Source organism: Peromyscus leucopus, chromosome 5 (genome assembly GCF_004664715.2).
Source record: "Peromyscus leucopus breed LL Stock chromosome 5, UCI_PerLeu_2.1, whole genome shotgun sequence".
NCBI lineage: Eukaryota > Metazoa > Chordata > Mammalia > Rodentia > Cricetidae > Peromyscus > Peromyscus leucopus.
The window spans coordinates 76,178,497-76,205,193 of record NC_051067.1 but is presented as its reverse complement, the minus strand read 5'-3'; the positions used below and the strand labels follow the sequence as shown (position 1 = coordinate 76,205,193).

The 26,697-nt window shown below is 42.5% G+C and overlaps 2 protein-coding genes across 3 annotated transcripts in view; both read left to right on the top strand.

Annotated features, from left to right (window-relative positions):
- Positions 1 to 661: 661 nt before the first annotated feature.
- Positions 662 to 3,319, top strand: LOC119087957 (ral guanine nucleotide dissociation stimulator-like). The gene is made up of 5 exons (XM_037205618.1): positions 662 to 860; positions 1,007 to 1,155; positions 1,766 to 1,813; positions 2,268 to 2,476; positions 2,713 to 3,319. The coding sequence occupies exons 1-5, from the start codon at positions 672 to 674 to the stop codon at positions 2,739 to 2,741; spliced, it is 624 nt and encodes a 207-aa protein (XP_037061513.1). The 5' UTR covers positions 662 to 671; the 3' UTR covers positions 2,742 to 3,319.
- Positions 3,320 to 22,241: 18,922 nt separating this feature from the next.
- LOC114688989 (zinc finger protein 717-like) overlaps positions 22,242 to 26,697 on the top strand; it is a 44,424-nt gene continuing 39,968 nt past the window's right edge. For both annotated transcript variants that reach the window (XM_028863444.2, XM_037206062.1), the window contains exon 1: positions 22,242 to 22,383. In XM_028863444.2, coding sequence (XP_028719277.1) covers positions 22,363 to 22,383 — 21 coding nt within the window. In that variant the 5' untranslated portion in view covers positions 22,242 to 22,362. The remainder of the gene's footprint in view (positions 22,384 to 26,697) is intronic.

Here is a 26,697-nt window from a genome sequence, read left to right as displayed (position 1 = left end):
AACTATGAAAAGTTCCACTCTGGGCCCCAGTGGTGGTTACATGCCTTTAATCCCAGGACTCCGGAGGCAGAAGCAGGTGAATTTCTGTGAGTTCAAGGTCAGCCTAGTCTAGAGAGTGAGATCCAGGACGGCTAGGGCTGTACAGAGAAACCCTGTCTCAAAGAAACAAACAAACAAACAAAAAACAAAAATATGAAAAAATGGAGGAAAAAAGCCCACTCTCTAGTTCCTTGTGGAGATCTGACACACCCAGATGATTTGTGCTCATGTTTCACACAGAACACACACAAAGTAGTCTAGAAGAGAGACATGTCTAGGGTTTGTGGTGGTCCAGGGAAATTAGGGTTGTTTAGGATTAGCATATCAGGTGCAGGTCAACAGTGGGGACTCAGATGGCAGAGCTGAGGTGCTTCCTGTACCCAGACATCCCTGGGAGCAGCGGGGTGGGAAGTGCCTGTTTAACTGTGTCAGGTAGGCACCCAGGAGGTGAGAGGGGACCTAGGAGACTTTTGGAATGGCCCTGTGTGAGGAGGGGACTCAGGCAGGGGTCCCCAGGAGTGACCTCACTTCCTTAAAATGATCTAAACAATGCAGAACCCTGCAACCAGGCAGCCAGCTGCTTAGAGACAGCCTAGCAGGCTCATTTGTCCTGATACTCTAGTCAGAGCAGGATGTTTTCTTGTTGCCTTGGAATTACTCGAGGCTCAGAACCTAATAAAGAGAAAAGAGGAGGCCATGGTGGAGGCCATGGTGGTACCCGGAGATCCCGGTTTCACTCCTGGTTCCAACGCCTCTGGCCATTTGGCCGGAGAGAAACAAATTCCACCCAGGGCAGCCAGGGCCAGGATCACTCAAACCAGGTAATCACTGAAATCTCAGAGTTTCCCCAAATTTCACTTTGGGAGTTTGGCAGTGTAAAGATTCAGGAAAACTTAGAATGATAATAGCCAATCAGAACGTTGTAGTCCTGTGCCTGTTGGAACCATCCACCTTGATCTCTCCTCAGGTTGCAAAGGAGTCTGCCCCAAAGGACCTGAAGGAGTCCTGTAGAAAGGCCCGCTTCAGTACTTTGGAAGAGGTGGTGATTCACCTGGTGATTTCCCTGCAGACTGGGGACCCCTTGGTTGTTCTCACGTTCATTTGCATATATCAAAGGTTAGTCACCATGCAGCAGGTGCCGGCTGCTGTTCAAGCAGTGAGTGCCCACCTCCAAGCTCAGAGGCCTCAGATCCTCTCCTGGTTAGGGGAAGCTCTCTGTCTTTCTCTGAGCCTCCTTATTTTCTAGAGTGTTGTCAGGACCCAACAGTACGAAGTCAGAAAATGCTTCCTCAAGGCTCGGCCTTAGGGACTGGTGTGTCCAGAGCTGAGTCTCTAATGAGTGTGGATGTTCTCGGTACCTTCAAGAAGCTCTCTATCCTTGGCCCAGTTTTTGTGAGCCTTGAATCAAAGCACTTCTCCTATTGTAAAGGAGGTTCTAGAATTCCTATTGGAGTACCGAATAGAGATGTGTCCAGAGTGGAGACCCATGGAGGATTGTCCAAGGGACCTGGTGTGCACTGAGATGTCTGGATAGAGATGTTTGTGATCACCCACTGTACAAACATATTTGAAGCACCTACTTACTGTATGAGGGGTGAATTCATAATTCTGAGAGCAGACAGGTCTTCTGGACTTGAATTCCTCTCCAGGTATCAGTGTCCCCCTAGAGGTCTTTTGAATGGGGACCTGGGACTCTACAGGTGACATCCTTCCTGGTCTCCTCTAGGTATGCATACTTCTACCCTGATTGTGAAGAGGATGAAGAAGTTATGGAGTAAGTGGGCTTTTGCAGCAAGAGAAAGGCCTTGGCTCTCCAGAGTCAGGTCATTTGGGTTCTAAGGGTCAGGGATGACCGATGCTTGGGTCTCACACTCCTGCTTTCTACCATACTGATGTCTGAGTATTTCCTGGAGAGTGAGAAGAATTGCATGGGCAGGGTCCTTGCTAGTGGGAATATGGAGGAACCTGTGGCCTCTGGTGCCCCAGTGAGACTCTACCCTGATCTCAACCCATGTCATCCAGGCCTGGTCAGCTGTGCTCAGTTACAGCCTGAGAAAGGGGTGTGTGGAGCTCCCTGCTCACATGGACCTCACAGCCTTGCTCACTGTGCTCATTTGCATAAGGGCTGGAGATCTTCTACCTTGCAGTCTCACATGCACGGGGAGCCTTGAGAGGGGCGGCAAAGGAGAGTCCAGGCCACTGACTGTGCTGTCTGTCTCCTAACCCAGCACCATCTCCACCTTCCTGGATATACGGATTGAGAAGTTCCCTGAGGATTTTTGCCAGGCATCAGTCCTGTCCATTCTGAAACAAGTGAAGAACTACTTGATTGTCAACATTCCCCATTCAGATGTTCTCATGCATGTCAATGAACTACTGACCCAGCTGCAGACAGAAGTGGCCAGTGACTCAGAGGCCAGCACTGAGGAAGCCTCAGGTAGGTGCTTGACACCCTGTCAGGAGGTTCAATACCTGGAGAGCTGGGGGGATCCTTGAGAGGCTCCTCTTTGCAGGAGCTGTTACTGGACTCTAGCCTGGGCACATGTCCTTTTACAGAATACGGTTTGGGATTCCAGGCCAACATGGTCTCTTCTGTATTTGGAAAGGTTGAGAAGGAGGTCTCATCCTGGGCATGTTGTCTCCTCCTGCGCTCCACTCCTCTTCCCCTTCTAGATATGCCTGCATCAGCAGCACATCCTTAGATCTGGGGAGCCGCACATGCACAGATCTGTAGCTTGAGGTCTGTTAACCAACAACGAAGACAGCTACACCAGAACTGGAGACCACAACACCCATCAGAAGTTTCTGTGACTCCCGTGAGATGTGGCAGCAGCAGTTGGGTCACCACGCGGGTTAGCAGCTGTGGATACCGAGTGTCAGCATGTCAGCAGATGCTACAGCTTTTGCACATCTGACTTTGCTGCAGTGCGTCTACCTCCCCAGGGAACAGCCCTGCCACCCGTTTCCCTTCTGCTGAACCATCAGCACGTGCTCTGCAGACAGCACCAGTTCTGTGTTCCCCACAGAATCCCTCCTGGATTTGAACCCCCAGCCTTCTCAGCCCCACAGCCAGCCTCCCCATCCCGAGTAACTGTTTTTATTGTTCTGGTTATTTTCGATATTGTTTTAGTTTAAGCATTGGTTTTAATAAATTGTTCGTTTGTTTTTCATTGTCTAAGTTGTGGTTGTGATGTCCCCTCAGCATGCTTGTACAGGGCCTAGCAGTTTCCCTAAGCAGACCACACTGGTTCCGTGAGGGGCGACATAGAGACAGACCATCCTGGAGAAAGGGAGGCAAAGCCACTGCCTTGACAGAGACCAGGTGAATGCCTGAGAGAGGTGCTGGAAATACAGATAGTTGTGGCTGGCTGCCATTTGCTGGGGTCCTAAGAGCTAGGTCATGTACTTAGAGGTCAGGCTGACCAGGTGTCTTCAAAGGGTTTCTGCTTTAGTTTCAGGCTCCTGTAGCTGGGTAGCAGCACTATTTCAGGGTCTGATGAGGACAAATTGCATTGTCACCAGGTCCCTGCTTCCCATGTGCACAAGGCTAGGCACACACCATTTCCCATATTAAAGACACAATGTGAAGAGAGGAGTGGCCATAGATTTCAGGGGTGTTGGATGCTATGGACAATGTTTAAACCATGCAGATTTTCTTGAAGTAATCCTTAGCTTTTCTACAATGTTGGGACAGTCTATGAGTAACAATGTCATGGTTTTATTTATATTTCCTCCAGGGTTTATGAATATGGCCTGGAAACAATCCAAGTGCCACTCACCATGCTTCTGTCGCTCTCCTCACGACAATTCCATTGATGACTCCCACCAACTGTTGTTCCACATTTGTGACCTGGGGCAGCTAAGGTGCTCATCTCCCCAGTGAAGGCAATCAGGGTGTGCAGCACTTATAGGGGTCACTGACCTGCTCATGAGAGCTTCTGAGGGATGAAGGGAACCCACCCATCAGTCACCATGACATTTTTCATGGGAAAAGATCACACAAGTCTCAGTTCTCTAGAGGCAAGTGTCTAGACATCAGAGAGTCCACATCATAGCTTGGGAGTTGAGATTCAGCGAGGTGTATATAGTGTGAGATGGAATGTGTGTATGGGGGGGGCAGGTTGTGCAGGAAGTCTGCTGAGAGATCCCCATCCTGCCTGGGCCAGATCAGGCTTCCAGGTGAAAATGGAGTCAGAGTGTGCCACCAGTCCAACAGAGTAGGGGCAGTGGACTGTCTTTGACAAGATCGTACAGGTAATTGAAGATGGTGAATTATTTTTGGAAATTCAGAGATTTACTTCTAGCCCTAGAAAGAGCTAGATTAGAGGCCAAGGTCTCTAACTTGGGGTTATTTTCAGCACCCTCAGAGGACTGCAGGGCACCAGTGTCCCTGAGGAGAGCTGAGGTGCAGGCCACACATGCTTAGCTCTTCAGGTGTGCAAATCCTGTCAGGGACATGCACAGCCCAGAGCCATGCTGCCTAATGAGCACTCCTGGTGGGCTGGTCCCTGAGCTGAAAAGACCAGCAGCCCTCCCCTGCCCCCTCTCCTGGAGGCAGCTGCACTCTCCAGTGCAGGTGTTGGGGTATCAAGGCTTTGCCTCTCTCCTTCAGGGAAAGGGATCCAGTCCCAGTGGCTCATGCATAAGCTCCTGTATGACGTCACTCGCATGTGCACAACGTGGCCACTCCTGCTTCCCTGCCAGACACCTTGGAAGATTTGCCTTTCTTCATTGACTAGGAGGCAGAGGAGATATGTGGGGACTTTTGCTTTTTGTTGTTGTTGTTGTTGTTTTGGGACAGTGTTTCTGTGTGTAGTTTTGGTGCATGTCCTGGATCTTGCTCTGTACACCAGGCTAGCCTCAAATTCACAGAGATCTTGCTGGTTCTGCCTCCTTTAGTGCTGGGATTAAAGCCATGTGCTACCACTGCCCAGTGAGACTTTTGCTTTTAAGTTGTCCTGGTAATGCTCTGCTTGGTGTCTTCCTGCAGCAGCTTCTAACTAAGGGAAAGCAAATATGCCCGCCTTCCAGATAGTATGACATCTAGTGTCATCCAAAATAGTTCATAGTGTTTTCAAGTGGACTCACGTCCTCCAGGGATGGAGGCTTGGTTTAATGCTAGGAGGTTATTCCTAATCTTCTTTGTTTGTGGACACCCTTAAAAGTAACCCTGAAGCTGGGCACAGTGGTGGACTCTTCTCATCCTAGATCTTGGGAGGCTGAAGCAGGAGGATCAGGATTTCAAGCCCTTGTAATTAGTTCAACGCCAGCCTGGGCTGCATGAGACTCTCTACACAAATAAAGTGAACGTGAGTGTAGTTCAGTGCTTACCCATTGTCAGAAGCATGTGGTTTTCTGACCTGGCTGTAGAGGCAGGGAACAATTATGTTTGGCTGGACTGGTGCACATCATATGGATTCTCTGATGGAATCCATAGCAGGGGAAGAGCTGCAGGCTGTGGTCCACAAATGCTGCTTCAATATTTCTGCCAGCCTGCTGAAATAAGGACTAGAAACAAGAGTTAAAGTGTACAAATTCATTTGGAGCCTTTTGGTCCATGGTCTTAGTAATTGGGAAGAGCATGTATCCCAAGACCAGAAGAGAAAAATAATACCATCCTTAAAAATAGACAAGTGAGGAAATAATGAAAGTTTTTAGATAAATTAGTATTATCCATCAGTACTGAAATCAAAATCATGGAAAAGCAAGTAATTAGTAGCCAAGGAAAATTTAAACTCCTGAACTTGTTACACAAAGTGTATCAGAATTGTAATTAATGTTGAAATCTGAAATTTAAAATCTTAATATAATGACTGCCTGCATGTGATCCCACTGATGCCCCAAAGGGGAGCGGATATGTCTGAGTGGCTGACTGTAGAAGAACAAACGGCAGGCCACAACTGGACCTCCCAGACAGGTTGAGCCAGAGAATCATTCACAAAAGTTATATAGGGCCCAAAAGAATCCTTCACAGATTTCTTAAAATGCTGCCTTCAACAGTAATAGAATAGAATAGAATAATAGAATGATACCAGATTCAGAAGCTAGACAGATAATAATTGAATCTTTAGCTTTTGAGAATGCAAATGCAGCATGTAAAAGAATAATCAGGCCATTAAAGGCAAGATCTGCACCCTTAGAGGATTGGATCAGGGACACAATTAATGTTGAGTCTCCTGATGATGATGATAGGTGGATAGGAGAAGCAATTTCAAAAGGTTTGAGCAATGTCAGATGTTTTGAGTGTGGAAAACAAAGTCATTTGAAAAAGGAGTGTAAAGAGGGTGTCCTAGAAAGAATGTTTATTCAAGGAACAATGGCAACAGAATGCCCCTCCCTTCTGGAGTATGCAGAAGGTGTGGTAAGGGTAAACATTGGACCAATGAATGTAGATCAACAAGGGACAGACAAGGAAATCCTTTGCCTCTGTTTTCAGGAAACTCCCAGAGGGGCCTCAGGCAGGCCACCACAGCAAATTCAGTTCAGACCTTTCCTTTCATCATAGAATTAACCCCTATTCAGAGCAATTACATAACCAAATGCCTATTGGAATAAACCAGGCTGTTCATGGTGATAGAACAACTGAGGTAGAGAGAACAGAAATTTCAGGAGAAACAATAAAGTGAATTTTTTTTGAAAAACTTACATAAATTAACAAAGACCAAAATTAAAAGTATGAATAAATGACAATTTCTTGAACGTTTTTAGTAGGCACAGGTACAGATGTGACAAAAATTGCACCAGAATTTTGCCATTCAAATTGGTCTCTTCAGGAGGTAAATGTTCAGTTCTTAGGGATTGGAACATTATCTCAAGTGAAACAGAGTGCAAGATGGCTCAAATGTATAGGTCCAGATTCACAGAGAGGAAAATTGAAGCCATGTGTGGCTAATATAGCTATGAACCTGTGGGGTCAAGACCTGTTGCAACAATGGAATACTCAGATTAACATTTCTCCAATGTCAGAAACAAATCATAACCTAACACATGTCTCTGAGAGAAATATTAGAAGGTATTATTCTAATGAGTGGTCACCAGCCATCCAGAATGTACAAGAACAGGGCACAACAACTGCTGATCTTCCAAAAACACCAACCGCTCTACCTTTAAAATGGTTAACACACAAGCCTGTATGGGTTCAGGAATGGCTTTTAACAACAGAGAAACTCCAGGCTTTAGAAGAGCTGGTAGAAGAGCAGTTAAATGCTCAGCATATTGAAGAATCAACCAGCCCTTGGAATTCTCCTGTATTTGTTATTAAAAATAAATCTGGTAAATGGAGAACGGTAACAGACCTTAGAGCAATTAACAAAGTAATACAGCCAATGGGCTCTCTACAATCTGGAATTCCTTTGCCTACTCTGTTAACAAAAGGATGGCCTCTTATAGTTACTGATTTAAAAGACTGTTTCTTTTCAATATCCTTACAAGAAAAAAGACAGAGAAAGATTTGATTTCTCAGTGCCTATATATAATAATTCTCAACCAGTTAAGAGATATCAATGGAGGGTCCTCCACAGGGAATGTTGAATAGCCCAACCCTGTGCCAATATTTTGTACAACAGCCATTGGAAGTGATACATACAAAATTTCCTAAATCTATAATTTATCATTACATGGATGATATTTTATTAAATGACTCAATGCAGATACATTAGAAAGAATGTTTGAAGAAGTAAAGAAAATTTTGCCTTGTTGGGGATTACAAATTGCTCCTGAAAAGATACAAAGAGGGGACTCTATTAATTATTTAGGATATAAAATAGGTCTACATAAAAAAAAAAATCAGACCCCAAAATGAGCAAATTAGGAGAGATCAATTATGGACTCTTAATGACTTTCAAAGGTTATTTGGAGATTTCTCATCTATGAACTATTGTTGGGATAAAAAATGATGAAGTGAATAATTTGTTCAAAACCTTAGAAGGTGACAATGACTTAAATAGTCCAAGATGATTATCACCTGAAGCTGAGAAAGAATTGGCCTTGGTAGAAAAGAAAGTATAGGAAGGACATGTGGACTGTGAGGATCCAAAGCTCGATTACATTTTGGTTATTTTACCCTCTAGGCATTCTCCTAGAGGAATTTTAATGCAGAGGAAAGATATTATATTGGAATGGATATTTCTACCAAATACACCGAATAAAAAATTAAAAACTTATGTGGAAAAAATCCCTGACTTGATTTTGAAAGGAAAATTGAGACTTTATCAATTAGCAGGAATAGACCCAGCAGAAATTGTCATACCTTTAACTAAGGAGAACATTGAAAAATTATGGGCAGAAAGTGAAATTGGAAAAGAGCTTGCAGTAATTTTTTGGAAGAAATTAACTTCAAATATCCCCAAAGCAATAGAATTGAACATATAAAGAGAGCTGATTGGATTTTGCTTCACATTGTATGGGAAACACTCATATCTGGAGCTCATACATTTTATACAGATGCAAACAAATATGGAAAGGCAGGTTACAAATCAGAATATTTAAGTAAAGTGTTTCAAAGTCCTTATAATTTAGTTCAAAAATCAGAATCGTATACTATTCTGTTGGTATTAATGGATTTTTCAGAACTTCTCAACATAGTTACTGACTCTCAGTATGCCTAAAGAGTGGTATCACATATTGGGACTGGAGAATTTATCCCTGGTGAGTCAGAATCAGCTTCACTATTTATTCAGTTACAAGATATAATTAGGAATAAGACGCATCCCATATATATATAACTCATATCCGATCCCATAAGGGTCTCCCAGGCCCTCTAGCACAAGGTAATGATAAGATTGATAAATTATTGATAGGAAATTGCTGGAGGCCTCAGAATTTTATAAAAACATCATGAATAGTAAAGGTTTAAAAAAGGATTTTTCCATAACCTGGCAATAAGCCAAGGAAATTGTAAGGAAATGTCCTACTTGCTCCTTTTACAATCAGACTCCATTACCAGCAGTATGTAACCAAAAGGGTACATAGAGGAGTGAAATCTTGCAGATGGATGTATTTCACTTTGCAGAATTTGGAAAATTGAAATACATACACCATACCATTGATACTTATTCAGGATTTCAATGGGCAACTGCTTTGAGTTCTGAAAAAGCTGATTCTGTCATCGCTCATTTGCTAGAAGTTATGGCCATCATGGGTATACCTGCACAAATTAAAACTGACAATGAAACAGGTTTTTTTTGTTTTTTGTTTTGCTTTTTACAATATAAAGCATATTACAGCTATACCATATAATCCTACAGGCCAAGCAGTTATAGAAAGATCAAACAGAACTCTAAAGGATATGCTAAATGAACAGAAAGGGGTAACAACCCCCCAGAAATAGACTTCATAATGCTCTATTAACTTTGAATTTTATCAATGCTAATGAGAAAGGAACAACAGAAGCAGAGAGACATTGGATAATAGAAAAAAACTACAGAATTAAATCAGTCTATATACCTTAAGGATGTGCTGACCTCAGAATGGAAACCAGGATATGTGTTACATTGAGGATGAGGTTTTGCTTTTGTTTCTACAGGAGAAGATAAGCTGTGGGTACCATCAAAATTGATAAAGGTTCGATTTGAACAAGAGAGACCTCTTAATTAGAAGATGTGACATTTCATCAACCAGCATGACCATCCAATTTAAACTAACTTATACCACTAACAAATGCCTTTTCATTTAATCAGATATAACTTGCCAAAAGGAAACCTTCCAGAGTTAGTCTTGGGGAAAGGTTTTTGTTTCTGTCTTTCAGGAGAATGAATGCTAAGGAATCTGATAAACCCTGAACAAATGAGACATCTGAAGAAAAGGACAAATCATCTAGCAAAGATGTCCCAAGAAAAAGAGTACATTGGCCTATTGGTATATCACTTATAAAATTCCTGAGTCTTCCTAAAAGTTTGTTTCTGCTATTCTCTACAGACATTTAATACAGATGATCTTTTCTAGTCCCAGTTCAATTCAAAATGAAAGCTGGCTTTGGAGTTGGACAATGGCTCTCTCCTTCTTTAAACCCAAGCATGTTGTTAAAAGGAAAATGCAAAATCTCTGTATCATCAGAAGAAAGAGCCAACTTCTGATATGGGAGGGAAGAAAATGAAAAAAACTAAGGGACTATTCTATTGCTTCTAATCTCAATTCTTTGGTTCTATTTTGATTCTTTAAACTTTTCTTAAAGTACTAATTTTATATCAAAATGTATAAGATTATTATATATTAAACTTTTGTTATGATATTAATAGTCATAGAGAGTAATAATTAGTTCTAGAAAAAAGACCTCAATTAGCTGCCTATACATGTTTTTGTGTTTGAGTCTATCAGTTTTCTGCAAGGAATCATCAAGAATACATCAAAAAAATTATCCATTATGACCAAGTAGGTTTCATCCCAGGAATGCAAAGATGGTTCAACATACGAAAATCAGTCAATGCAATACACCATATAAACAAACTGAAAGAAAAAAAACCACACGATCATCTCCTTAGATACTGAAAAAGCCTTTGACAAAATCCAACACCCTTCATGACAAAGGTCTTAGAAAGATCAGGAATACAAGGAACATTTCTAAACATAATAAAAGCAATTTATAGCAAGCCAATAGCAAACATCAAATTAAATGGAGAGAAACTCAAAGCGATACCACTAAATTCAGGAACAAGACAAGGCTGTCCACTCTCCCCATATTTATTCAATATAGTACTAGAAGTTCTAGCTAGAGCAATAAGATAAGAAAAGGAGATCAAAGGAATACAAATTGGATACAAATTGGCAAGGAAGAAGTCAAACTTTCACTATTTGCAGATGATATGATAGTATACATAAGTGACCCCAAAAATTCTACCAGGGAACTCCTACAGCTGATAAACTCCTTCAGTAAAGTGGCAGGATACAAGATCAACTCAAAAAAAAAAAATCAGTAGCCCTCCTATACACAAATGATAAAAGGGCTGAGAAAGAAGTCAGAGAAACATCACCCTTTACAATAGCCACAAATAATATAAAATACCTTGGGAAAACACTAACTAAACAAGTGAAGGACCTTTTTGATAAGAACTTTAAATCTCTAAAGAAAGAAATTGAAGAAGGTATCAGAAAATGGAAGGATCTCCCATGCTCATGGATAGGTAGGATTAACATAGTAAAAATGGCAATCTTACCAAAAGCATTCTACAGATTCAAAACAATCCCCATCAATATCCCAACACAATTCTTCACAGACTTGGAAAGAAAAATACTCAACTTCATATGGAAAAACAAAAGACCCAGGATACCTAAAAGAATCCTATACGATAAAGAAACCTTTGGAGGCATCACGATCCCTGACCTCAAACTCTACTATAGAGCTATAGTAATAAAAACAGCTTGGTACTGGTATAAAAACTGACATGTGGACCAATGGAATCAAATTGAAGACCCTGACATTAATCCATGCACATATGAACACCTGGTTTTTGACAAAGGAGCCAAAACTATACAATGGAAAAAAGAAAGTATCTTCAACAAATGGTGCTGGCATAACTGGATGTCAAAATGTAAAAGATTACAAATAGATCCATATCTGTCACCATGCACAAAACTCAAGTCCAAGTGGATCAAAGACCGAACATAAATCCAGTTACACTAAACTTAATAGAAAAGAAAGTAGGAAGCTCTCTTGAACGTATTGGTACCAGAGACCATTTCCTAAATAAAACACCAACAGCACAGACCCTGAGCACAACAATTAATAAATGGGACCTCTCAAAATTGAGAAGATTTGCAGGGCAAAAGACACTGTCAATAAGACAAAAAGACAGCCAAGAGAATGGGAAAAGATCTTCACCAACCCCACATCTTACAAAGGATTGATCTCCACAGTATATAAAGAACTCAAGAAACTAGGCATCAAAATACTGAACAGTCCAGTTAAAAAATGGGCTAAAGAGCTAAACAGAGTATTCACAAAACAAGAATCACAAATGGCTGAAGGACATTTAAAGAAATGCCCAACATCCTTAATCATCAGAGAAATGTAAATCAAAACGACTCTGAGATACCACCTTACACCTGTCAGAATGGCTACGATCAAAAACACCAATGACAGTCAATGTTGGAGAGGATGTGAAGCAAAGGGAACACTCCTCCACTGTTGGTGGGAATGCAAACTTGTACAACCACTGTGGAAATTAGTATGGTGGTTTCTCAGAAAATTGGGAATCGAACTACCTCAAGAGCCAGCCATCCCACTCTTGGGCATATACCCAAGGAATGCTGATTCATACTATAAAGATACATGCTCAGCTATGTTCATAGCAGCACTATTTGTAATAGCCAGAACCTGGGAACAACCTAGATGCCCATCAACGGAAGAATGGATGAAAAAATGTGGTACATATACACAATGGAGTACTACTCAGCAGAGAAAAACAATGACATCATGAAATTTGCAGGCAAATGGATGGAACTAGAAAAAATCATCCTGAGTGAGGTAACTCAAACCTAGAAAGACAGTCATGTTATGTACTCACTCATAAGTGGATTCTAGATATAAAATAAAGAACAATCAGACCACAACCCATAGAACCATGAAGGCTATATATATAGCATGGAGGTCCCTAGGATGACTGTGGCTTATAATAAATTTTGGTTTTACTCAATTATTGAAAAAAAAATAGCCAAATGAATGGAAACACATGAACTATGAACCGAAGGCTGAGGGGCCCCCAGCTGGATCAGGACCTCTGAATAGGTGAGACAGTTGATTGGCTTGATCAGTTTGGGAGGTAACTAGGCAGTGGGACCAAGTCCTGTGCTCATTGCATGAGTTGGCTGTTTGAAACCTGAAGCTTATGCAGGGACACTTGGCTCAGTCTGGGAGGAAGGGACTGGACCTGCCTGGACTGAGTCTACCAGGTTGATCACAGTCCTGGGGGAGGATTTGCCCTGGAGGAGGTGGGATTGGGGGAGGGGCTGAGGGTAAGGGGAGCGGGTAGGAGGGGGGAGAATAGGGGAACCCGTGGCTGATATGTAGAACTGAATGGAATTGTAAAATAAAATAAAATAAAAACAAACAAACAAAAAAAAACAGATGTCAGGGCCCAGCTGCTGATCCTGTGAAACCAAACAACTTGGAGGTGTTGGTGACACTACCCTGCTCAGCTGAAATCCATCTGGGAGAGGATTCAGAATCCTATAGTTTGAAGTCTGAGGAAACAAAATCAGCTGAGGAGTTGATGAATGAGCAAAACGTGACCTGAGAACACAAAAGAAGGTGCTGCCCAGCACCGAATCAGATCACCAGAATCGCCCTACCCATCGGAGTCCCAGCGACCAGACAGCTAACTTTCCCTGCTCCCTCACCAACCCCCCCAACAAAAAAAAACTATAAGCACACCCTACACCAACTGGGAACAACTGCTCCCACAGACAGAACCCACTAACACTGATTTGACTAAGCTGCTCCTGAAGACACAGAGCCCAACAGCACCAATTTAACCAAGAACTCCTAGTGAACCAAGACTAACAATTAGAACAAGAGAGGAACTTTCAGACACAGACACTGCCTGCACCAAGCAGAGGAAGAGATGAGTAGACGCCAGTGCAAAAATACAGGCAACAACATAAAGACCTATATGACAATATCAGAACCTAGTGATTCTACACCCACAAGACCTGAACATACCAAGGCAGAAGAAACAGAAGAAATCAATCCTAAAAATGACTTTAAGACGATGATAGAGGCCCTTAAAAAAGAAATAAAAAAAATTTCCTTAAAGAGGAAATTAAAAATTCCTTTAAAGGGGAAATGAAAAACTCCATTAAAGAGGAAATGAAAAACTCCCTTAAGGAGGAAATAAAGAAATTCCCTTAAAGAAATGGAAGAAAAAACAAACAAAAAATTGGAAGAAATCAAAGAAAGCCAAGAAAAAGCAATTAAACAGATGAAGGAAACATTCCAAGATCTGAAAAATGAAATTGAGACAATAAAGAAAACACAAGCTGAGGGAATGCTGGAAATACTCACTAAACAAACAGAAACTACAGAAACAAGCATAACCAACCGATTGCAAGAGATGACACAATAGAGAAATAGATGTGTTAGTCAAAGAAAACACTAAAGACAAAAAAGTTGTAACACAAAACATCCAAGAAATTTGGGACACTATGAAAATACCAAACCTAAGAATAATAGGGATAGAGGAAGGAGAAGAATACCAACTCAAAGGCACAGAAAATATACTCAACAAAATCATAGAAGAAAACTTTCCTAACCTAAAGAAAGAAATACCTATGAAGATACAAGAAGCTTACAGAACACCAAATAGGCTGGATCAAAAAAAAAAAAAAGTCCCCTCACCAAATAATAATCAAAACACTAAACATACAGAACAAAGAAAAAATATTAAGAGCCGCAAAGGAAAAAGACCAAGTAACATATAAAGGCAAACCCATCAGAATAACACCAGACTACTCAATAGAGACTATGAAAGCTAGAAGGTCATGGACAAATCTTATGCAGACACTAAGAGACCACGGATGCCAACCCAGACTATTATACCCAGCAAAACTCTCAATCACCACAGGCGGAGTAAACAAAATATTCCAAAATAAAACCAGATTTAATCAATACCTGTCCACAAACCCAGCCCTACAGAAAGCACTAGAAGGAAAAATCCAACCCAAAGAAGCTAAATACACCCATGAAAACTCAGGCAATAGATAATCCCACACCAACAAACACCAAAGAAGGACAAAACACGACCACAAAAAAATAACAGGAATTAACAATCACTGGTCATTAATATCCATCACTATCAATGGTCTCAATTCAACTATAAAAAGACACAGAATAACAGAATAGATAAGAAAACAGGATCCATCCATCAGCTGCATACAAGAAACACACCTTAACTTCAAAGACAGGCACTACCTCCCAGTAAAGGGCTGGGAAAAGGCTTTCCAAGCAAATGGACCTAAGGAACAAGCTGGTGTAGCTATCCTAATATCTAATCAAATAGACTTCAAATTAAAATCAATCAAAAGAGATCAGGATGGACATTACATATTAATCACAGGAAAAATCCACCAAGGTGAAGCTTCAATTCTGAACATTTATGCCCCAAATACAAAGGCACCCACATTTATAAAAGAAACATTACTAAAGCTTAAAATGCACATCAAACCCCACACATTAGTAGTGGGAGATTTCACCACACCACTCTCACCAAAAGATAGATCTACCAGACTAAAACTTAACAAAGAAATAAAGGACCTAACAGATGTTATGACTCAAATGGACTTAATAGATATCTACAGAACATTCCATTCTAACACAAATATACCTTCTTCTCAGCACCCCATGGAACATTCTCAAAAATTGACCACATGATTGGTCACAAAACAAATTTCAACAGATACAAAAAAAAAAACTGGAATAACCTCCTGTATCTTATCGGACCACCATGCCTTAAAGTTAGACCTCAACAACAACAAAAATTATAGAAAGCCTACAATCTCATGGAAATTGAATAATGCCCACTTGAAACATCAATGGGTCAAGGAAGAAATAAAGAAATTAAAGATTTCCTAGAATTCAATGAAAATGAAAGTACAACATACCCAAACTTATGGGACACTATGAAAGCAGTGGCTTTCATATGGCTCTAAATGTACACATAAAGAAGATGGAGAAATCCCATACCAATGAAATAACAGTACAACTGAGAGCTCTAGAACAAAAAGAAACAAATTCACCCAGGAGAAATAGATGCCAGGAAATAATCAAATTGAGGACTGAAATCAAGAAAATAGAAACCAAGAGAACAATGCAAAAAAATCAATGAAACAACGAGTTGGTTCTTTGAAAAAATCAACATGATAGACAAACCCCTAGCCAAATTAACCAAAAGGCAAAGAGAGAGCACCCAAATTAACAAAATCAGAAATGAAAAGGGAGACATAACAACAGACAACGAGGAAATCCAGAGAATCATCAGGTCATACTTCAAAAACCTCTACTCCACAAAAATGAAAAATCTGGAAGAAATGGACAATTTTCTGGATAAATACCACATACCAATATTAAATTCAGACCAGATAAACCATTTAAATAGACCAATAATCCCTAAAGAAATAGAAACAGTCATCAAAAGTCTCCCAACCAAAAAAAGCCCAGGACCAGATGGTTTCAGTGTAGAATTCTACCAGACTTTCAAAGAAGAACTAATACCAATATTCTTCAAATTGTTCCATACAATAGAAACAGAAGGAACACTACCAAACTCTTTTTATGAGGCTACAATTACCCTGATACCCAAACCACACAAAGATGCAACAAAGAAAGAGAATTAAAGACCAGTCTCCTTCATGAACATTGATGAAAATACTCAACAAGGCTACAATTACACTGATACCCAAACCACACAAAGATGCAACAAAGAAAGAGAATTACAGACCAATCTCCCTCGTGAACATTGATGCAAAAATACTCAACAAAATATTGGCAAACAGAATCCAAGAATACATCAAAAAAATTATCCATCACGACCAAGTAGGTTTCATCCCAGGGATGCAAGGATTCAACATACGAAAATCTGTCAATGTAATACACCATATAAACAAACTGAAAGAAAAAAAAAACCACATGATCATCTCATTAGATGCTGAAAAAGCCTTTGACAAAATCCAACGCCCCTTCATGATAAAGGTCTTAGAGAGACCAGGAATACAAGTAACATTCCTAAACATAATAAAGGAAATTACAGCAAGCCAACAGCCAACATGAGATTAAATGGAGAGAAACTCAAAGCAATACCACTAAAATCAGGAACAAGACAAGGCTGCCCACTCTCCCCATATTTATTCAATATAGTACTAGAAGTTCTAGCTAGAGCAATAAGACAAGAAAAGGAGATCGAAGGGATACAAATTGGATACAAATTGGCAAGGAAGAAGTCAAACTTTCACTATTTGCAGATGATATGATAGTATACATAAGTGACCCCAAAAATTCTACCAGGGAACTCCTACAACTGATAAACTCCTTCAGTAAAGTGGCAGGATACAAGATCAACTCAAAAAAATCAGTAGCCCTCATATAATGATAAAAGGGCTGAGAAAGAAGTCAGAGAAACATCACCCTTTACAATAGCCACAAATAATATAAAATACCTTGGGATAACACTAACTAAACAAGTGAAGGACCTTTTTGATAAGAACTTTAAATCTCTAAAGAAAGAAATTGAAGAAGGTATCAGAAAATGGAAGGATCTCCCATGCTCATGGATAGGTAGGATTAACATAGTAAAAATGGCAATCTTACCTAAAGCAATCTACAGCTTCAATGCAATCCCCATCAAAATAACAACACAATTCTTCACAGACCTGGAAAGACTAATACTCAACTTCATATGGAAAAACAAAAAACCCAGGATAGCCAAAAGAATCCTGTACAATAAAACAACCTCTGGAGGCATCACGATCCCTGACCTCAAACTCTACTATAGAGCTACAGTAATAAAAACAGCTTGGTACTGGTATAAAAACTGACATGTGGACCAATGGAATCAAATTGAAGACCCTGACATTAATCCATGCACATATGAACACCTGGTTTTTGACAAAGGAGCCCAAACCATACAATGGAAAAAAGAAAGTATCTTCAACAAATGGTGCTGGCATAACTGGATCTCAATATGTAAAAGATTATAAATAGATTCATATCTGCCACCATGCACAAAACTCAAGTCCAAGTGGATCAAAGACCTCAACATAAATCCAGTTACACAAAACTTAATAGAAGAGAAAGTACTCTTGAACTCATTGGCACCAGAGAACACTTCCTAAATATAACACCAACAGCACAGACACTGAGCACAATAATTAATAAATGGGACCTCTTGAAACTGAGAAGCTTTTGTAGGGCAAAAGACACTGTCAATAAGACAAAAAGACAGCCTACACAATGGGAAAAGATTTTCACCAACCCCCACATCTGACAAAGGATTGATCTCCAAAGTATATAAAGAACTCAAGAAACTAGGCATCAAAATACTGAACAATCCAATTTAAGAAATGGGCTAAAGAGCTAAACAGAGAATTCACAAAACAAGAATCACAAGTAGCTGAAAGACATTTAAAGAAATGCTCAACATCTTTAATCATCAGAGAAATGCAAATCAAAATGACTCTGAGATACCACCTTACACCTGTCAGAATGGCTATGATCAAAAACACTAATGACAGTCAATGTTGGAGAGGATGTGGAGCAAAGGGAACACTCCTCCACTGTTGGTGGGAATGCAAACTTGTACAACCACTGTAGAAATCAGTTATGGTGGTTTCTCAGAAAATTAGGAATCGGACTACCTTAAGAGCCAGCCATCCCACTCTTGGGCATATACCCAAGGAATGCTGATTCATACCATAAAGATACATGCTCAGCTATGTTCATAGCAGCACTATTTGTAATAGCCAGAACCTGGAAACAACCTATATGCCCTTTACCTGAAGAATGGATAAAGAAAATGTGGCACATATACACAATGGAGTACTACTCAGCAGAGAAAAACAATGACATCATGAAATTTGCAGGCAAATGGATGGAAGAAAAGATCATCCTGAGTAAGGTAACCCAAACCCAGAAGGACAAACATGTTATGTACTCACTCATAAGTGGATTCTAGATATAAAGCAAAGAAAAACCAGACTGCAACCCACAGAACCATGGAGGCTATATATATAGCATGGGGGACCCTAGGATGACTGTGGCTTATAATAAGTTTTGGTTTTACTCAATTACTGAACAAGCCTCAATGAAACAGTTCACTATTAAGATAAGAATTTATACTGTATCAAGCTGATAATAGAAAAGTTAATTAATTAATTAATTAAAAAAATAAAAAATAAAAATAAAAAAATTTGAACTATTAAAAAACAAAAAAATATATTTTGTTAAAGTAAAAAGGGGGAATTAGGGGCTCATCATTCCTCTCCACATTCTATTCTTTCCCTTGTTTCATATATTTTAAATTTTTTATCGGTGGATTCTGCTGGAGTATCCACTGCAGATAAGCACTGGAGGTCTCCTGTTGCAAATCACCCTCTGGAGCGATGGAAGGATCTTTCTACTGGCACTTGGAGGAGACCCGATCTGGTGTTGGTGTGGGCCCGGGGTTCTGTTTATGTCTTTCCTCAGGACAATGAGGTTCCTCTTTGGATTCCTGAGCACTGTGTGCACCCTGTGGATACTGCTGAAACCCAATATGGCAGAGACCTATTGGGCCTTTGTGAAAAACTCTCCCTTTCTGATGCCAATGGGGATTGAGAGCCCAATATGGCCAGCTTTGGCAAGCATTAACGTAAGCCAAGGAACTGTAGCCATGTGGTTGGATTCTCCAGAAGGTAATGTATGGTAACTGCTTTTTCAAGTATGTTTGAGAACGTGTCACCCAGATACCTTGGAGATTAAGGATAACCCTGAAGGTCACTGACATCCATTTGTTAACAGTAGCATGCCAGCTAAGACTTTTCATTTTCACAATCCTCTTCAAGCTAGTGTAGTACCTACTTTTCAGGAGTGGCTCTGTGCAACATTTAATGGCCTCCTGAAATTCATTTAGCCCCCTTTGAAGATACCTTAAAATTTATGAGCCTGAATGTAGCCATTATGAGACCATTAGTTCTGCTCCTTGTGAGCTGTCTGTTTTTTTCTTTATGGTTCCTAGTTGTTCTTTTGCAGAGCTGCCAGCTTAAGTCATGCTGGGATCAAGAAAAATGGGCCTTAGCGGTTGGTGTTCCTGGAGTTGTATCCACCAGTGGATGCCCACATGCTCCCGAAGAGAATTTGACATTGATGCTGCCATTGTTGCTGTTATAGCAATGGCAGCCACCGCTGCTACTGTTTCTGGGATTACCATTTCATAATTGCTTACTACAGCTAGCACAGTGGAGACCCTGGCAGCAAAAGTAGCTACCACAGTTAGTCTTTCATTCTATTGGGCATGATAAATTTAATTCAATAGTTATATACATTTCGATTGGCTTTGAAAATTATAAATTCATAAACTCAAGTTCCATTTGCTTTTGGGATACCATCTTATAAGGACTCCAATTTGCAGTAAGGCTCATTAAGGAAGGGGAATGGCTCAGTTGCCTTTAGCCTATGGGTAGGTTAGGATTTCTGTTGGTCTTCTCTGTGTCGAACACACAGATTGCAAGCCCAGTGCCGCTTTGAGATCTTTGGCAGCAGTTAACTCTGCAGCTCACACACGATTGAGCCTATATGATAATGAGTATTCAGAGATGGGTAATGCCTGGGGGGCACTCACCAACCTTATACAGAGTTCCTTTGTGGCCTGGGCAGGTGTCTCCATGACGGGTAAGGTGACCTGCTGACGTCCCATGCAACCTGAGTCAGAAGCTCATTTTTTAGTAAAAGAGGGACCTGTAGGGCCCTGGCCCCCATTTTGGGTAACTGTTGCCTGCTTGCTGACCTTGACCTTGATATCTTCCCTATGCTACTTCCCTGCGGGTTCCACCCTCCTGAATGCTTAAGGGAAGTTCCTTGTCTGTGTATCCTGCATATTGGGTGTTAACAGCTTAGATGCAAAATTGTAAAACATCAGTAGCAAACTTCTGCCCTCCGGGGTTCTCCCATTGTGCTGTAAGCCTGTATTTAAGACCGCCTCCCTCCTTCAATAAATGGCATTCAGCATTAAAAGAGAGAGAGAGAGAGAGAGAGAGAGAGAGAGAGAGAGAGAGAGAGAGAGAGAGAGAAAACAGATCTGACAAACTAAAATCAAAGAAAAAACATTCAGGCCTTGTGTCCTTGTTTGGCTATATTGCTGCAAGACAAAATATACTGTGAAGGTAGACATCCGTATAAATATCATTTGCTCTCATAGAAAGATGTTTCAAACACAGTAATCTTAGTATAGGAAGTAACAATTAGCCTGCAAATATTAAAAGGGATGGAAACTTTCATGAGGTGAGGTGCATGATACATGTTTTGAATTTATCTTACCATGACAAATTAAAAAAAAAGTTTTGTTGCTTTTTGGTATGGTTATTATGGTTCTTTAAACCACATGTAATTAAAATTATAATCAAACTTATCAGACTTGGAGGCAAGTGTCCTTGTAACAGGCCTCCAATCCTTAGTTCAGCTGATGCCCTTATGGAAGGACCATTCAGACCTTGAAAGCCAGAGCATAGGCAGCAACACCTGCCAAAATGATAACAGAGACCCCATCTGTCAAATCCATAGTTCTAGGAAAGTCCCTAGATGCACCAACCTTGTGCTTTTGGAGTTCTGCTTCTGGCTAAATGTTCTTGCTAACTGATGTGTCAACCCAGGGTATGGTGTGTGTGTGTGTGTGTGTGTGTGTGTGTGTGTGTGTGTGTGTGTGTGTGTGTCTGAAAACCTAGCCAGAGAAAGACTCAAGGCCGCACTGGTGTCACGAACACCCAGTCAACCGCCAATAAAGACTTCCTATTGGCTTGAACTAGTAGTAGTCCTCGAAGCTGTGTACTTCACAACGCCCCTTCTCACTGTGTCGACTTGCCTGCCCCTGTGTACACTTGGAATATGAACGCTAAGGGCTTGTCTTAAGGAAGAAATGCAACCAACCAGAGAGATGTAGAAGGGACAGGCAGGGGGCAGAAAGAAGAGAGACTGAATGAGGACAAAGAAGGACAAGCACATGGGAGTGTCAAATGAAGCACGTCATTTTGTATACTGCTCTAAAATTTAATTTGAAAACTTTATTATAACTTGGTGCTTTAGGAAACTGTTTCCCATTTCAAAGCTCAAGGTGTCTCCTCAAAAGAGTAGAATTTGGCAATTTTACAGAAATTTTATTAAATTGTTCCGACTATTGCTGGATAAGATTATTTCTATCTGTTATCTATCATCTATCATCTATCTATCTATCTATCTATCTATCTATCTATCTATCTATCTATCTATCTATCTATCTATCTACATATATCATAAGCTAATAGATCTAGCCTTGTATACAAAGTTAAATGTAACTGTTAAGTGGGGCTAGATTCTGCGCTAGAATCCCGGTCACAAAAATCCAAGTGAACCTGTTGTTGTTCATTTAATAACCGGTTGGGTCCATCCGCTGTCACTCAAGCTCTGGACATGAGGCTCTGTCCAATCAGAGGAATTAGTGTGAGGACTGTCCAATCAGTAGCAAAGACACCTTCTGCTGGGCACATTATTGTCTCAGACCAGCCATCTTGGGACCTGTCGCCCGGTACCATCCCCTCTTTCTGGACACTTTGTGCTGGTCTCTGTGGCCTGGTGCATCTGTGGTGTGGTGAGAGCCATAGTGAGGACTCGTGATGCCCAGGAAGCTGGAGATGGTGAGTGAGGTGCATGCAGAGCGGGAGGGCAGCTGTGCACTCCGTCGCCTGCTGTTGTGGGGTTGGGGCTGGAGGCTGGACAGCGGGCAGCCTATCAGGTTCCTGCTCCCGGACTTGAGCCCTGCTGCATCCTTCTCTGCGAGCTCTGCCTGGAGTGTGTGGCGGCTGAGCCAGGAGGGCAGCTGTAACTGGTCGGAAAGCGCCACTGTCCTGGCTAGGACCGCGGTGGGACGGCGGGCCAGTGGAGCCGCCACGCGGGAGTCTGGAGCCACTGTCCCACAGGAGGACTCAGAGCGCTCTCGAGCTGCAAGCGCGGACTGCTGTGTCTGCACTGGATACCCAGGTCAGAGCCCCTGGTCCCTAATCAACCTTCGCAGCATCAGGCGGCGGATTCCTCCCCCTGCAGCTCTCTGAACCTAAGGGACTGTTGTCATCTGTAGCAGTGACAGCCACCCGGCTCTCCACCTCCTAGAACTCCACTCATATTCAGGTAGTTTCCCGGACTCTCACTACCGCCGGGTTCCACCCGCAGCTGTAGCTCGGGCTCTGCCTGGGTTTCTGTCTCCCTGATTGTTCCTCTGAATCTCCGAGATCTCTCATCTTTGAGCTGCTGTGACTGCCGCTCTGACAGATTTGAATCTAGTCCTGTATATCACATACCTCTTTGGCTTGTTCTTTGTCTGGCCCATCTTTCTCTGGGTCTCTCAACACCTCTTCTGCAGGATGCGTTTTCTTTAAAAAACTGTGTCACTAGTAAGTACAAGAGTTCAAATCCAGGTGACAATGTTCTTACTGCTTGATGCTGATCACCCCCTCTAAAAGCTACCGTGTGTGTGTGTGTGTGTGTGTGTGTGTGTGTGTGTGTGTGTGTGTGTGTGTTACTGAGGCTCAACCAAGGGATTGCTAGGAAAGTGTTTTGCCAAGAGTCACTTTCCCAGTGTCGTTTGTTTTATTTGTTGTTGTTTTCTGTTTTGTTTGGTTTTTTTGTTGTTGTTGTTGTCTTTTTTTTTTTTTTTTGAGAGAGAGAGAGAGAATCTTACAAGGAGCCCAGAGTGGCCTTGAGCTTGGACCCCCTGCATTGTTCTTCAGAGGAGTTGAGATCAAAGGTTGGAGCCCTCAGGACTCATTTTTTGTGCAGGTAAACAGTGGAGCCCAGGTCAGGAACTGTCATTTTTCAGGCCTCCAGGTACTAACTGCCCTTCCCTCCACAGCCCCCAATTGCACATGGGCCTCCTGCACATATGTCCAGGGGCAGACCTGAGGCCAGTTGGAGACAGACAAAAGCCATGAATGGGTCTGCCCTTCAGGATCCCTAGAGCTTGCCAAGAGCCCTCTGCATACAAGGTAATGCCTAAGGAATCCCAGATGCAGTAGCAAAAGATATGTGTAGACAAGTGCGGAGATGGCAATCCCCCCAAAAATGCAAAGAACACTGATAGATCAGTTGGCTACCATTAGAGCCCCAGAACCGAGCACTGGGGGGTGAGGGTGGGATTCTTCAGTTCTACTTCTCACACGTGGGAGGTCACGACCGCAGTGAGCAGGCACTGTTGGTGGGGAATATGACTTCAGAAGCACAGGAACTGTGGCGTCTAGAACAGGCACATTCCTCCAGTCTGAAAACGGCCACTGCCGAGGTCCTGGTGTGCCAGTCAAAGGAGGCGGAGGGGAGAGATAAAAGAGGCTAGCTAAGAAAAACAGAGGAACTGCACTCAAAACCCAGCCAGGCAACACACGGCCTCTCCGTCTTGGTCTCCTGTATGTCTGCAAATGCGTTCCCACAGCCCTTTCCCTTCCCTTTTGACTGTACTCTTCAAACAGGCTCTTACTCTGTAGACAAGCAGGGTCTGGAACTCTCTGTAGCTCAGGCTGGTCTCAAGCTAGAAGCAATGCTCTTCCATCTTCCAAGCACAGGGACTCATACACATGTACCAGCAGCCCATGGGTCCCTGTTCCTCTCTGTCTCTCCATCTCTGTGTGTGTCTGTCTTCTTGGGTAACTTATCTCTGAGTGAGTGAGGAGCCCTCGTCAGGGACTGCACATGGACCAAGTGGTTACCCACAGTGGATGCAGGATGTCAGGAGCTCTGTGCAGAGCCCTGATCCTCCTTCTTTGTCTAGCTGTGCCCACTCAGTACAGTCTTGATGAAACAAAGGAGGGACCTATATGTGGGTTTCAAACCTGCTTCCAAGCCAGGAGCGGTTGTGCAGATTGCAATTCTTGATACCTGGGAGGGTGAAGCAGGCGGAACTAGCAGAAGTTCCAGACCATTGTGGGCTACAGTTCGAGTTGGAGGTGAACCTGGACAACTTAGGCATTATGTCAAAAAGCAAAAGTATGTGGGAGTACAGTTCAGTGGTAGAGTATTCGCCTGGCATGTGCAGGACTCTGCCTTCTGTTCCCAATGACCTTGATTCTGTAGAACCTCAGAGAAGCCAGTTTCCTTCTGGAGAATCAGAGTGTTCCTCTGGACAGTGGGGCACTGTCACCCCTGGGTGGCACTGTGCTGGGACCGCAGCCAGGGAAGAATGAAACTGCCTCTGAGTGGTGAGCAGTGCATCACATCTCACCAGACCTCTAATGTGGGCCCTGGAAGCAGGAGGTGGTGTGGGGTTGGGAGAACTGTCCACTGCACAACGGAAAGCCAAAGCTGGGATCAGGGCCAGATGTGGGTCTCCCCTCCACTGTCTGCCACACTGGCCTGGGGAAGGTGTCTCTGCTGTAGGGTCCAGGAAGCTTCAGGTGGCTGTGATGGTTCTGATGGACCTGTCAATGAAGATAGGCGAGGAACAAAAGGGTCCGGGAGGGGAGTAGTTGTGGGATGAAGACTAGTGAGAAGTGCAGGGAAGACTGGCCCATCCTGTGCTGTAGGACCTCAGGATTATCACGTATAAGAAGGACAGTGTCAAAGTGTGGGCATGTGTGGTGGTCTGAATGAGAATGGCTCCCATAGTCTCATAATATTTGAATGCTTGGCTCCCGCTTGAGGGACTGTTTAGCAAGGATGAGTAGGTGTGGCCTTGTTGGAGGAGGTGTGGCCCTGGAGAAGATGTGTCCTTCTGTGTGGCCTTTGAGGTTTCAAAAGCCCACACCAGGCCCCATCTGGATCTTTCTGCCTCCACCTGTGGGTCAGATGTGAGCTCTCACCTACTGCTTCAGAGAGACATGGCTGCCTGCCTGCCACCATGATGGCTGTGGACTCACCCTCTGAAACTGTATGTAAGCCCTCAACCGAAGGTCTTCTTTTGTAAGTTGCCTTAGTCATGGTGTCTCTTCACAGCAATAGAACAGTGGTTAAGACAGCATGGCAGTGCACCCCTGAAATCCCAGCACTTGGGAGGCAGGAGGATTGTGGGTATTTAGGGCCAGCCTGAGCTACAGAGTAAGACCACATCTCCAAAGAAGTACACAATTGTTTGGACCTGAACTCCAGTGTAACACTTGCCAGCTGTGCAGTCCAGGTTAGCGGTTTATTCCCTTGGAACTGGTTTTCCTCTCCCATAAAATGGAGCCACATCCATGTTTCACGGGGTGTTGTAAGGGTCAGCATTAGTTCCTCCCTGTCAGCACAGGCCTGGCAGAGCACAGTCTCTCAGAATAAAACGGGCCTCTGTGGCACACTCCTGTAACCCTACCCCTGGAGAGGCATAGGCAGGAGGAACAGATGTTTGAAACTTGTTAAAAGTACATAGGAAACCTTGTCCGAGAGACAGAGGGAGAGAGACGGAGGGGAGGGGAAGGCTGTTGTTCAGAGGCAGAATCCTTGCTTAGCATCTGCAAGACCATCATGGACTCTACTCCAATCACACAAACAAATAACCGTTCTCAAAAATCCCAAACACCCTGACCCTGTCCGATAAAAAAGAAAAGAAGGATTTTCAGGCTGTGGAAGGTATTCTTTTAAATGAGTAATCCTTACAATAGAGTTCAGGTATACCTACCACAGAGGGGACTGCTCCCATTCTCCTTCAAGGAAGGGTTTGTGGTCCAATTGCCAGGGGTGTAGATTGATGACAATGCCCAATAGTTGCTCTTTCGAAGTCCCTTGGACTGGAAGCTGAGGAGCTGTCAGACTATGGCTGTCAGGGGAGTCTGTCTGTCTGTCTGTCCCACGCTCAACGGACTCCTTGAGAGGAGGCTTCTGTCATAGCTGACTGTCCTTCCATCTGTTTCTGCCTCCTGTCTTTCCTTAGACGGTGCACTCACCAGCCTTTTATCCCCTCGGGCCACATTCAGGTTGGATTTGAGAGAAGCCAAACTGCCACCCGGGCTGCGGAGGCTTGGCTGTCTTGCACCTGATCTTTCAGGGCCTTG

Excerpts from the sequence above, each read along its gene's own strand:
- LOC119087957 (XM_037205618.1), top strand. The coding sequence starts at position 672 with ATGTTTTCTTGTTGCCTTGGAATTACTCGAGGCTCAGAACCTAATAAA. Across the intron at positions 1,156-1,765 it reads TTCATTTGCATATATCAAAG|GTATGCATACTTCTACCCTG; the intron begins GTTAGTCACCAT and ends GGTCTCCTCTAG. Across the intron at positions 2,477-2,712 it reads CAGCACTGAGGAAGCCTCAG|ATATGCCTGCATCAGCAGCA; the intron begins GTAGGTGCTTGA and ends TTCCCCTTCTAG.